Here is a 13748-nt window from a genome sequence, read left to right on the forward strand (position 1 = left end):
TTTGCTGCCATAAAGCTTCTTTGTTTTTGGCTTTAATTTGATTACAGTGTTAAAATCAGAAACAAATGAGATTTAAGGCAGTAAGAATTTTGAGTTTATCTCTATGGAGTTTATCTTTCTTGGGGTCCTTTGAGGTTCCTGAATCTGTATGTTCATATCCCTCCCAAGATTTGGGATTTTTTCAAACAGTATTTCTTTAAATAATCTATCTCTTTGTCTCGCTTCTCCTTTGGATACTCTCATAAATTTTATATTTGTACATTTGATGGTGTCCCATATATCCCTACACTTTCTTCACTCTTTTTTGATCTTTTTTTAATTCCTCTAATTAGCTAATTTCAAATAATCTTTCTTCAAATTCACAATTTCTAATGTTTTTGCATGATTGCATCAGCTATTCAAACTATTGAGTTTTTCAATTCTGCCATTGTATCCTTCAGCACTAGGATTTCTGTTTGGTTCTTTTCTGTGGTTTCTATATTTTATCAAACTTCTCATTTCATTCATGCATTGTTCTCCTTATTTCTTTTAGTTGTCTATCTCTATTTGTTGAATTTCTTTGAACTTCTTGAAGATGAGCATTTTGAATCCTTTTTCCAGTAATTTGTACATCTCTTTTTTGGTGGGGTTGGTTAGTAAAGCCTTAGTTATTTTGATGGTGTCATGTTTGCTTCATTCTTTGTTATTCATGTAGGCTTGCATTTCTGTCTGCATTTGAAGGAGCTAACTCCTCTTTTACTCTTTATAGAATAGATTTGACAAACTAAAATTTTCTCCTAATAGGTCTGCAGGTTGATGAGATTACCTCTGGGCTCATGATTGAGTGGCATTGGATGCAGGTCTTGTGTCTGATACTGGGTCTACAGTGGAAACTGCAGTTGGCAGTGTTGTTACCAGAAGCTGTAGTTGGTGTGGGTCCCATTTGGTTTCTGGGCAGACTGAACTGTCTCCAGATCTTTGGGTCTGGATCTGGGATGATGAAGGTCTGCTTCAGGATTCACAGATTGCAGGTCTTTTTCCACGTGCAATGATGGATATGGCTTCCGCTGGGTCACTGGCAGGACTCCTGTTGAATAACTAAATGAGTACCTGTCCTAGCCATACTGTACAAATTGGTGGCTGAGATGGGCTTAAACTGAGACATAAGATTGTTTCAGGATATACAACCAAGGCTGAGATCTTTAGCCCCCACGAATAGGTATGTGTACAGTGGTTTCCTGGATGAGCAAGCCTGCTTTCAGACTGCAGTTTAAAAAGGTGGGGGCCAATTTATAGGGCCATTTAAAGATCCACAATGGGACAGAGGTGAGGGATTCAGCCTGAATGGGCACTGTGGGACATGCCTTCTTATGCCCAAGCAGGCCAAGCTTCTCTCAGTCTGAAGACAAAAGGGGTCTGGACCTAAATCCAGTGTCATTTGAGGATCCACTGTGGAATAGAGGTTGGCAAAGCGTGTCAGGGAAACAGACAGGCATGTCTCCTGGTAGGATTCCAGCTGGGCAGAATTGCTTCAAGACCAAAGCTGGGAGGGACTGAAACCAATCTTCAGGGCTATTTTTAAATCTGCTGTGGAACTGATGTTGGCAAGCCTGACCCAGTGGCAGTGGGGGGTGAGAACCCCAACAGATCCCTATGTGGTCAGGATTGCTCATAGACTGCATCTGAGAGGGGCTAGAGCTGAGATTTGGGGCCCAGTTATGGTCTTCTATGGGATGAAGGCCAGCAAGACTGTCCAAGTGCATCTCTAGCAGTTCCTTGCATGGTGGAATAACTTCAGGGCTGTGACAGAAGGGCTGGTGCCTAGAAAGGGTCCCTTCAGGATCTGTTATGGGATGGAAGTTGTCAAGCCCATTAGCACTGATGGGCTAGTCACCCTGTGCCATTGGGATTATTCCTAGGCTGCAGTTAAGCAGGGCTACCATCAAGATTCAGGGCCCCTTCAGGACCTGCTGTGGAATGGAGGCTGACAGTCTAATGGCACAGATGGATGAGTCTACCAGCATGTCTTATTATGGATGGGATTACTCCCAGACTATGGCAGAGAGGGGCTAGAGCTGAGATAGGGCCCCTTCATGATCTGCTGTGGGACAGAGGCTGCAAGTCTGTCCTGGTAGTATAGATGGGTGAGTCTCTCTCTAGGTCCCTGTGTGAGAAGTACTAGGCTAGAATTACAGCTAAAGGGGGCTGGAGCCAAAAGCTATTACAGGATAGCTTTTGGGTTCATGGACGAAACTGATGGCAAGAAACAGATGGGTCTATCTGTGAAGCACTAATGTGCATGATTCCTCCCGGCCCTTTGGTGGATGCTTTTGGAAGCAGGCTCAAGCACAAACGGAGCTGTAACTAAACCCTTTGGAAAATGGGGTTATTTATGGGTCTGAATCTGGGTCCACAATTACTGGGTCTGCCACCTAGGTGCAGGTCTGTACTCTCAAAACAATAATCCGAGATCTTGGGCTCCACTCGGGTTTCACAACCTCATACCCCAATCCAAGGGCTCCCACAAAGAAATTTTTGATCACGAATGCGTGCAGAATTTTTTTTTTGTGGAGTAATACAAGTGGGTGACCACCTATTCTGCCATCTTATCTCATCCCCTAGATATCTGTTTTAATTGCTTCCTATTTCCCCTGTTGGTGAGGGAAGGATTTTGTACCTCAAGAGATACCTATGGAGACAGCCAAACACACAGACCCTACATTGGACAGATGAGATTGATGCATATTTATTAATCACATACACTTACAGCCCAGAGGAGGGAGATACCACATACCATGCAGGGCCACATAGGGGTTGCATTTGGGAAAAAAAGTGAACAACCATGGTTATGGGATGCAGGTTTGGTAACATCAAGAGGGCAGGGTACTCGTCGATACTCAGGAGGATGTGATTGGCTTGTTTGAGTAGTTCCACAGGCTGGCATTGAACTGAAACTCACTTCGCAGTGATGAGGAAGAACTTGACCTGATCTATTTGATAAGGCAGGTTCTTTGGCTAGGAAACCTTATTTACAGGAACAGAGTAAGGAAGAATGTTTCCTGTAAGGCTATTTATGCCCCTTTCAGATGCCCTCAGCTATCACAGAAGCCAATAATATTGGGCCTTAATCTTAGGACTCGCACCATAGTATATTAATGAATCTTAGCTATAGAAAGGGAAGGAAAGATATGAGAATAAAGCTATAATTGGTTTCTTAAAAATTGCACTCATTTTAGACAAGAGACAGGATTTCTGGTATTTTGGGGTGGCACAATTACCTTGCCTTTGTCTGTACTTAGACAAAATTATTAAGTGACCCTACTTTGTCTCATTTTATCATGGTCTCAAAGTAGCCTGAGGTTGGTATCATTTCCAATAGGGGAATAAAATAGCATAGCTCTGAGAGCTGGGCCAACTTCCAAATCTCAGAGGCTGCTATTTTTTTTCTTTTTACAGTTAAAAGGGCCTGTTGGTGCTGGGAGACTAAATTAGATGGGTTGGTCAAGGAAAGTTTTCAGAGAGAGGGATGTCAAAGCTCAGCCTTTATCACTAATAAGGAGCCATACACATAGAGAAGAACTGAGGAGAGTAGAGACAGGAGAGGAAGGGAGACAACCTGTGGGAGAGCATTCCTGTCTGAGGGAAACGGCAAGTATGAGCAAAGAAACATTTCATCACACCCAAGAGGTGTGAGAAAAACCACTGGGACCGTGGCTCTTGGCTTCAGTGCTCTCTAGGGGTTGGATATGGAGGAAGTACCAGAATCTCAGAACATGGGAAGTAAACTTTTGGAAAGCCTCAAAGTGATCCTGATACAGTGGTCCTCCAAGACAGATTGTCTCTTACTGCCTGTATCCTTCCCTCACAGATTTAGTTCAATTATATAGACCTTATATGAAAATCCCAATACTAATTGATACTTTAATATGACCCTGTATAACATACAACAAAATTGCTTGTCCAGGAATGTTTTACCAACATCCAGGGAGATAGATGGGGTTATTAGCTAGTGAATGTGCTGTCAGTGGCAGAAGATCAATTATCCTATATATAATTTTGTTTTTTCTCTGGAAACTAGACTGTGGTGATTTTTCTAGACCATCTAACATATATTTGAGCAAGGTCTGCATTTCCATTTAATAGTGAAGCATTCCTAGGATGTGAGTTTTATCATTCCAACCATCTGTTCATATCCCGTTCATGCATTTGAACACTATTACAATAGTTGGTTTGAAGACACCATTGCTACCAACTGGGAATTTAATATGTCAACACAGGAAAATATTAACGATGATAAACAGCTCAGACAGCAGAGAATAATGGTTACAGGCATGGACTCTGAAACCAGACAGCCTAGGTTCAAATGACAACACTACCACTTTCTAGTTGTATCCCTGTTAGGTACTTTACTTGGCTTACATGCCTCAATTTTCTCACCAACAAATTGGGATAATACTAGTACCTACCTCAAAGGTTTACTGGGAAGAATAAAATATATAGTAATTTCTTAGACCTGACACAGGATAACACTATGTAAGACCTACCTTTGTAATGATGATTACAACTATGTATTGGAAAAGAAAAAAAAGGTAATTAATACAGTATTCCTATAGTTGATGAGTTAATTATGTACTAACCAGTATATATAAATGTTCACAGATCTTATTGAGGAATAATTCCTATCACTTACGGTTCTATACAGGGCCTCTCCTCTTCCTACAATGTCAATCACATAATAAATCAGTTTTTAGCAAAATCTGAAACTATGCATTTAATTTAAAATTTTTTTTTCCTTTCTGCCTTGTATGTCTGATTCATTCAAGCCTACTGTAGATAACAGTTTTAATACATTCTGTTACTGAGCTTTTTGGACTTTGCCTAGAGAACACACTAAGAGTCTCAGATCTTTAATTGGGGCAACCGTATTTAGTACCACTGAAATAAGTGTGAAAACAGCTTGATCATGCAAAGCTTGACATGAAGAAAACACCTGCCTGGTGTTAATAAGATACATGAATTTCAGACAACAGAAAACAAAGAAAATTACCACTTTGTCTATCTTGGTAAAATACCAACAGAATTCTCATTATTTTCGTGACATTCAGAAGTTTATTTGAATTTCTATGAAATGTGAACAGAAAAAAATCATATGGATTATGGGCTCCTGGTGGGTGAGTGTTTTTAAAATATTGCTGGATTTTTATCCATACTATCAGATTTATTAAGACAAAGTAAAAGAAAAAATAAGGAAAAAATAAATATTTGTTTTGTTCTGGATATTCATTAGAACAAATCCGAGTGATCTGAGAATCAATTTCAAGTATCTTAATAGGCCTGGATGTATTGGACATTAGTGTAAACACACATACCCACTTCTCTTAAGTTTCAGGGTCTCAATAGAAATATGTTGAAAGTTCCTATCAATTGGCACTTTTATGCATAAGAGAAAATCTTTTACTTTCACAAACCTACTTTAGTTGTTTAAGAAAAGGAAAAATCTTAGTAATAATAATACAATAGTCATTAAAGGAATAACTTAGCACAGATACCATCTTCTGATAATCACCCCTCAGAGCCTTGATTCTAGTCTGTGACATTATCAGTTTGCATTGGTCACCAAACAGCTTTGACATGGTATTACCTAAATCATTGCATTATTACAAGCACAACTGAAAAACTACAACTTCTTTTTTTTTCAGTGAAGTCAGGAAATTCATCCTCCAACAGGTTGAGAGCATCACTAAGAAAAAAAAACAGGATTATTCTTGTGTTTGTTGCCAAATTTATACAAGATTTATAAAACGCCAATATCATATGCACTGAATTTTCAGTGTTTTTTGTTTGCTTGCTTCTTTGCTTGTTTGTTTAACATATATAGAATAAATTATCTTGTTAGACTGCTTTCTATTTCTAATGGACATGTGTACACATAATTTTTTGGAAGCAAAGTTATGCCTTGTGTCCTTCCTGGTTATTTATTTTGCCTAAAAAATCTTAGTACCTACACCAAAAGGTAGTTAATATTCATGCATAGTCAGCATTTAGTTGACTGTGATAAATTGTCAAAAGAAAGGATAATTGAAATCTATTGTACTGCCAAATCTAATTCGATATTCTATGCTTAAACTTATATTGTGTCTTACAGTTGGCCATAAGTGCTAATAGACCAACTGAAGATATTTTAATTTTAATTTCTTTCATCCTTCCAAAGATTTTGATAACTTAAAACATTGTATGAATAGTACTTTACAGTTTGTAAGCATTTTGACATAAATTGTCACTTTTGATCTTCCCAATATCGTTATGTGAATGAGAGATTATAGGATTATGGAAGATTTTATTATTCTCACTTTATATATTAATAAATTGGGAAACAGTCATCATGTTCTTAAGGAAATGCAGGTAATCAGCTCTAGAAAAATTAAAAGTCTAGAATTTCAAAGTTTGTTGAATGCATTACATTGCACTGAGAAAACCCATTACCTTTTATCCACAATAACCCCTTCTGTCTCCTTGCTGCCCTGTGTCCATGTCATTCTCTCTACTGTTTCTGGAACTTTGAATGTTTTTCTTCACTTCCCTTACTCCTTTTATGCACACTGTCTTGAATGTCTCTGCTTCTCTCAAATACCTAAATCCTGCTCATCTCTCAAGGTCTAGCATAAGTTTCATCCCCTCCAGGAAGTCTTCCAGCCCCCACTGTTCTTACTTAACAAATATAGCACTTACAGGAATTTATTAAGTTCTTAAATGTTTATTTTATTTGCATCTAAATTCTCCTACCAGATTATAAGCACCTGAGAACAGAGACCAAGTCTTATACTTCTTTGAAACTCACAACATTCTAGCACTGGATATAAATATAATAAATGCTTGCTAAATATTTGGTTATTGTTTAATTACCCAATGGAGACAATGCTGAAACATATCTCATCTTCCTTATCTGCATTTCCATCCATGTGGCTTGTAATGTAGGCTGTATAATCACTTACTATGGTAGAGTTCAGTGTGGGTTTTTTCAATACGTTCATACATCAATTGACCCTAACATTAATTTCTAACTGTCAATGACGCCCAGTCATATGATCTAGGGGATCGAATTAACTACACATGCCTGATGGATTCCCTGAATAGAGTAAACATTTGGGCCATATTTCAGCATTGAGAACAGGAACAGAAGACATTATGCTGTGATTGCATTTCTATAGAATTACATTAGCATTACCCATTCTGCTAGTCATAATTTCTCAGCAGATCAGGGATATCTATCAATAGTATTTCCTGTGATATAGCACATGAAAATGCATTCCATTATTCATTAGAAGTGTTGCTGATCAAGCATATTATCCTTATAAACTTACTCTTTAAGAAAGAAATGTTTATATGAAAATAACATACTTAAGAGTCATTATGTGAAAAAAAGGATGTCACTGTATGACGGTTTGACTCTTCTGAAATGTAAGTGTTCGGTTTAATCAAATAACTGCTTTTGTTCATATTTTAAGGTGAATTTGGAGAAGTCTGTAGTGGGCGTTTGAAGACACCAGGGAAAAGAGAGATCCCAGTTGCCATTAAAACTTTGAAAGGTGGCCACATGGATCGGCAAAGAAGAGATTTTCTAAGAGAAGCTAGTATCATGGGCCAGTTTGACCATCCAAACATCATTCGCCTAGAAGGGGTTGTCACCAAAAGTAAGTTACTGAGTTTCTTCATTACTTCTTTCACACACCTATCTCAGTTTTTTTTTAAGAAAAGGAAAAATCTTCATAATAATACCACAGTCATTAAAGGAATAACTTAGTTCAGATATCATCACCCCCTCAGAGACTTGATCCTAGGCTGTGACATTATCAGAGTTTGCATTGGCCACCAAACAGCTTTGACATGGTATTACCTGCAAATCATTCCTAACATAACTTAAAGTAATGAATCAAGAGTAAAGGGTTATGTGTTTTTGCTTTGTTTTGTTTTGTGTTTTGAAATGTCAATAGTAACAGAACAAACACTTTCAGTGTTTTGGGTCATTAAGGTAAAATATTTCTGTTTAGAAATAAATGTCATATACAAATATAAAATGCTTTACCTGGAGTAAAACTTATAAACAAAAATTTGGCATGGAACCTATATAAATGGTATTAGGAGTAAATTATTATAATTTATATAAAATGAAAAAAGTTTACAATTCCTCAAGTAAAAATTCTTCTTTCACAGAAATAATGGAACAAAGTTTATTCCTTTGAAAAGAAATGTTTTCAAAAATCCAAAATTAGCAATATCTTCTAAGAAATAGATTGCTATATATTCACTTTCATTTGAAAAATGATAGGGCATAAAATATGACAATATTTCTCATTACTTTATTCACTAAGAATTATTATATATAAAATCCAGTACAGATTTGGCCTTTTAAAAATAACTTCAATCCTTGAAAGAGGCATTTTTCTTTCATAAAAATAACATTTATTTTAAAATCTTTTAAATAAAATTGAAACTTTATGTCATATTTGGAAGCAGGAAAGTATAAAAGCTTACTAAAGAGGTGCAATTGACTCTGTGTCTGAAACACCCAAGTCCTTCTCACAAGGCATTGTCCAACATGCTACCCAAAATGAATAGATTCCTGACAGCTATGAAAGTTTGGAAGACAGAAAAGAATGCTTCTGATGACAGATGTTGCAGTGGACTATTACTTTAGTGGCCTTAATGGGGCCTTTCAGTGTTCATGTTGTTGTATAGTTTTTTCCCATATTGATTCTGGGCTTTTCTATGTAACAAACCTTGGCCAATGGGACATTAGCAAGTGTGATGCAAGTGAAGGCATCTTACATGTTTGTACGTTGGAGCTTGTCCTCTTGCAACACTCTTTCCTGGAACGAGTCTCTATGCCTAATAAAGGCAATCCATAAGATGAGGCCACATGCAGTACTCCAAAGAAGAGAACTGAGGTGATTCAGCCAATATCCACATCTGAACTCCAAGCGGAATGTCAGCACTGAATGCAGCCTTGTGAGTGAACCATCTCTGATGTTACAACTCCACTACAACTGCTATTAGATAGCTATAGCTGTGGTTGACATCTTGTGCAGGAAAGGAACCACGCACCTCCATCCCATCAACCCATAAATCACAAAAGATGATTAAATGGTTGTTGTTTTAAGCCACTAAGTTTCAGATGGTTTGTTGCACAGCAATAGATAACCAAACAGATGGACCCCAGTTAGAATTCTGCTCCTGCCACTTAAGAATTATGCAGCTATGGGTAAATTATTTAACATCTGTGTCCTTTACTTCCATATCTGTAAAATGGGACAGGAATGCTGTAAGAATTAAATTTGTCAATGTGTAATACATTTAGCACCCTTTGTGCATCATTGTAAACCACATTCAATAATATTCTTTATTGGGACTATATGTGCTAGCACTTTATACGTATATGTTACCATTTCATTCTCACAGCAACCCTAATTGATATCATTATCTACATTTTATGTATGAGAAACGAAGGCCCAGGCAGGTTAACTAACCCACATAAGGACCTTTAACCTACAGTATGTGGCATGACTGGTGTTCAAAATGAAGTCTGTCTCACTTTAAAACCCACCCCCCCCTTTTTTTTTTTTTTTGCTTTTGCTATATCCCTTTGAATGAGTTTTATACTTTAATTATCTTATTTGAATTGAACAACATTAAATAAATAACAATCTGAATTAAATAACATAATTCTGCCTTTCAGAATAGGAAAAAAATATTGGGGTAGAGTGATGTTAATTGCCCCTAAAATATAAAATTTGGAAAGAGCCAGCTATGCCATAACACCTGGTAAAGATTATGACCTAAAAGAGAGAAACAGAGAGACAGAGAGAAGAAATAGATGTTAATTATTTCTTTCATATTTTCTGACTTCCTTGTTATTAATTTAACATGAACATTTCAAGTTATACCTTCTGTATTATATGTCTCTGGCAGGCAAAAGATAATTTTCAAGTTGGGTTATGAACCTTTGCAGAGCATTTTAAATCACAATTTAAGCATGATGTTGAAGTCCTCTGATGTGTGTTTATGCATGAAACATCTGGAAATGAGCATCCAACAATAAATTAAAAGGTTTAAAAAGTGTCATATCTTTATTTTCTTACTTTAATAAATCAAATTATGCCTTTCTCCTGTATTCCTATGTGCTTTATTCACATATTCTTATATGTGAATTACACATCTATCCTTTCTCAATCACAGACACACACACACACACGCACACACACACGAAAAGGAAAAAAGATGTATATCCCTGTGAAATAGTGGGAATCATTTATCCTACATCAACTAAGTATGTTTAATAAGATATTATGTGGTACTTGCCTGCCAGTTTGAAATAGTTTATTTCACATAAGCATCCAACATAGTGATTGCTTTACAACTCTAAGAATCTCATCTAGAAATGAGACCAGTGACCTCTACTTAGCCACATTTATATGATTTACAAGTCAAGGTTTTTGTTCCATTTCTTAAAAAAAAGAAATAAAATAAAAATCTCATATCTGTTATAGGAAAACGGATTGAGAAAGGATAGATTCAGTATACTGTTGAGTGACAATCACCATTGTAGCATTAACTTGTTAGAGTGAGCCCCGTATAGGGTGGTGTGGAGCTACCAAGGTGGGTTGTAGAGATGGAGAAGGGAATAATCCTCGTAAAGATAAATGGGCAGGTTTATATTGTTATCATCTTGACTCAAGTGCTATGGGACTGTTAGAAGAAAGCCAATAAATAAATGAGTGCCTCATTCCCATAAATTCATAGTAATTATTCCAAGATTACCCTTAAGTAGCTAAGAGATAGCTAGCAATTAATGCTCCCAAAGGACTACCCATTGCATAAAAGATAATACTGATCAAGATAAAGATGCAGTATAGGCTTATAAGAGCATGTTTGTAGAGTATCCTGGGATTCTGAGAAATAAATTCATAGACTCTCAGTTGAAAGTAATTCAAAATCTAGATCAAAATCTTCATCAGATTCTTTTACAAATTCTTAATATACATTTTTTTTATCTCATATAGGATTTATCTCTGAAAGACAAGTGTTATAAAGTTCTTGGGAACACTTTGGCTCTCTTTCATATTTGGGCATTATTTTAAACTTAAAAGTTAAATGATTAAAAGCTGTATTATCCAAAAAACTGTGTTTGATAAGAGTTGAACCTATTTGTTTGATATGCATCACAATTTCATTAACCTGTTAAGATACAAGTGATATAAAAAGAGATTAATTGACCTATAACCATATGCTTAGTACATACTTTTTCTCCAAGAAGCAAATAGAAGCCATAAGTTAGAGGACAGACTTGTAGCCATTAATAGCACAGATAATAGCAATTTGTAACAGATAACATATACACCGGTGTCATTAACTATATAACCAACAGAGAAAGAGCTACGGTTCTACAAAAAGGCAAGAACTGTGGTTTAATGATGAAGAAATACTGTGCAGTAACCACACTACAGAATACTGGGCCCTGCAGTTTGAATTTATGATGATGGAAGAACCAAAAAGAAAAAAAATGAAGTGCCTACCTCCCAGCTTAGACAGCAACAACTAAATTTAGATATGCCAACTGTATCTAACATAAATCCTAAATCCAGTAAAGAGCAATAGAAACCAATCAGGGTAGCAAACAAATTCCCAAACATAATTTCATTTCATAAAAATATTCCCTAAATATTCCATGAGACAGTATTGAAGTTATAACAGAAAGTGCTGCGCTTGCTCAAAACCCCCTTTAATACTCAAGGATATTGTGGGTTCCTTCTGGAGAGGCATAGTGGGTCCACATGGGAGCTGGGTAAGAGAGTAGATTCAAGCCAGCCAAATACATTTTAGTACTTGCACAAAAACTGCTTCTCTGGTTCCAGAATTTTGTTCTGCTTGTTAAGTAATAGGCATTCCCCAAAATTTCTGCTACTGTATTACTGTATTAGCTATGACATCTGCTGTTCTACCTGGTTATATTTGGGCCAGTCCCATAACCACTTTGGGCCTTAATTTTCACCACCACACACAAAAAAATGAAAAGTGCAAATTAGACTAGAAAACATTAAAGGTCACATTTACCTTTAATATTTTGTGATTCCATTTTGTTTTTAAAAGAAGAGTCATGAGATGTTGGTGAGGTTTAAAATTTGTGCCAGTGATAACTTATCACTCCACCTCCAACTTTATTATAACTTCAGGTACATATTGATGACCCAATAAGAAAATAGAAAAGTTCAGGAAGAAACAAGCAAAGAAAAAAACAGTGCCTTCAATAAAGTTTTCAACTTATAATTTGTAAAGTAGAAAAGTTATAGGTAAAATTTTTCTGTAAGTAGAATCAAGGTTGGGATATGTATAATATACATTGTATGGGGTAAAATATTCTGTATGTCTGATTTTACTGATATACATTAGATTTTTTTTACCCCTGAGGTTCAGCTCCTCTGCTAGTTAAGGTAGGTTGAGTCTATTGGTTTTTGTTCTTCCCCCAAACCCAAGAAACATTTACTGAGTATGACCAGATATTAGGCCTTATTCCTGATTAAAACCTAGTGATAGAGAAAAGAAGACTCAGTGCTCTTGAGTAGCTTATTTGTTGGTGCCAGTCCACTGGGAGCAACAAATAAGTATGTCATTATTTCCCAATATGGTGTGGCATGTGCTGTTTTGGCTATAATTATACAATAATTTTTTAATTTATTCATTCAGCAAATATTCAGTGTCCATTTTTCTAGTCACTTTTTTTTTGTTTGTTTGCTTGTTTGAGATGGAGTTTCACTCTGTCACCCAGGTTGGAGTGCAGTGGCACAATCTTGACTCACTGCAACCTCCACCTCCCAGGTTCAAGCGATTATCCTGCCTCAACCTCCCAAGTAGCTGGGATCACAGGTGTACGCCACCAAGTCCAAGCTAATTTTTTGTATTTTTAGTAGAGACAGGGTTTCACCATGTTGGCCAGGCTAGTCTAGAACTCCCAACCTCAAGTGATCCACCTACCTCAGCCTCCCAAAGTGCTGGGATTACAGGCATGAGCCACAGCACCTGGCCTCTTGTCACTGTTAATACAGTAATGGAAAAAGACAGAACTAACTGCTAGAGGGGACAAAAAGAAATCTAAATATTTAAATGTAACTTTAGGTAAAGAGCAAAAACCTGAATGTAGGGAGGGAGCAAACCATGCCTAGGTATGATAGAAGAGTATTCTAGAGAGAGGAAACCACTAGTTCCATACTTTTGTTTTAAAAAAGAATTTGGCATGTTAGAGGAGCACCTAATAAGCAAAGTAATAATAGTGTGGATTACATAGTGAAAGGAGAAACTAGGGGCAGACAAAATATAAGGGGGCTAGTGTAGTAATCCAAGTAAAAAATAAGGAGAAAATAGAGTAAAGAAGTCAAGAGAAAAAGAAAGGGATAGATTCTAGATCTATTTCCTAGGTGAAATTAAGACACTTTAGTGACTGCTTGATTGTATAGGGGGAATGAGGACGATGGGACAGTTTCAAATGACTTCCAAGTGAATGGTTTCCATAAGTAAAAAGATGGAGAGGGAATTCTGGAGAAATAGCAGATCTAGAGGGAAAATAGTGAATTCTTATTTGGACATGCTAAGTTTTAGGTGTCTGGGACATTTAATTAAAGACTTCCAGAATGTCCCTGGAGCCTGAGTGGGCTGCAGGTTCAAAATAAGGAGAACTCGATAGATGGCTGATGGTTGGTAGTTGAAGTCATAGGGAGGAT

The 13748-nt window shown here is 36.7% G+C and overlaps 1 protein-coding gene across 11 annotated transcripts in view; it reads left to right on the forward strand.

Annotated features, from left to right (window-relative positions):
- EPHA6 (EPH receptor A6) overlaps positions 1–13748 on the forward strand; it is a 943752-nt gene that overhangs the window by 719535 nt on the left and 210469 nt on the right. For all 11 annotated transcript variants that reach the window (XR_010155659.1, XR_010155660.1, XR_010155661.1 and 8 more), the window contains one exon: positions 7485–7670. Coding sequence is in view for 8 of the 11 variants with exons in the window: in XM_009445923.5 (XP_009444198.1) it covers positions 7485–7670 (186 nt within the window). In the remaining 3 variants the exon portion in view is untranslated. The remainder of the gene's footprint in view (positions 1–7484; positions 7671–13748) is intronic.

This window comes from Pan troglodytes, chromosome 2 (genome assembly GCF_028858775.2).
Source record: "Pan troglodytes isolate AG18354 chromosome 2, NHGRI_mPanTro3-v2.0_pri, whole genome shotgun sequence".
Taxonomy (NCBI): Eukaryota; Metazoa; Chordata; class Mammalia; order Primates; family Hominidae; genus Pan; species Pan troglodytes.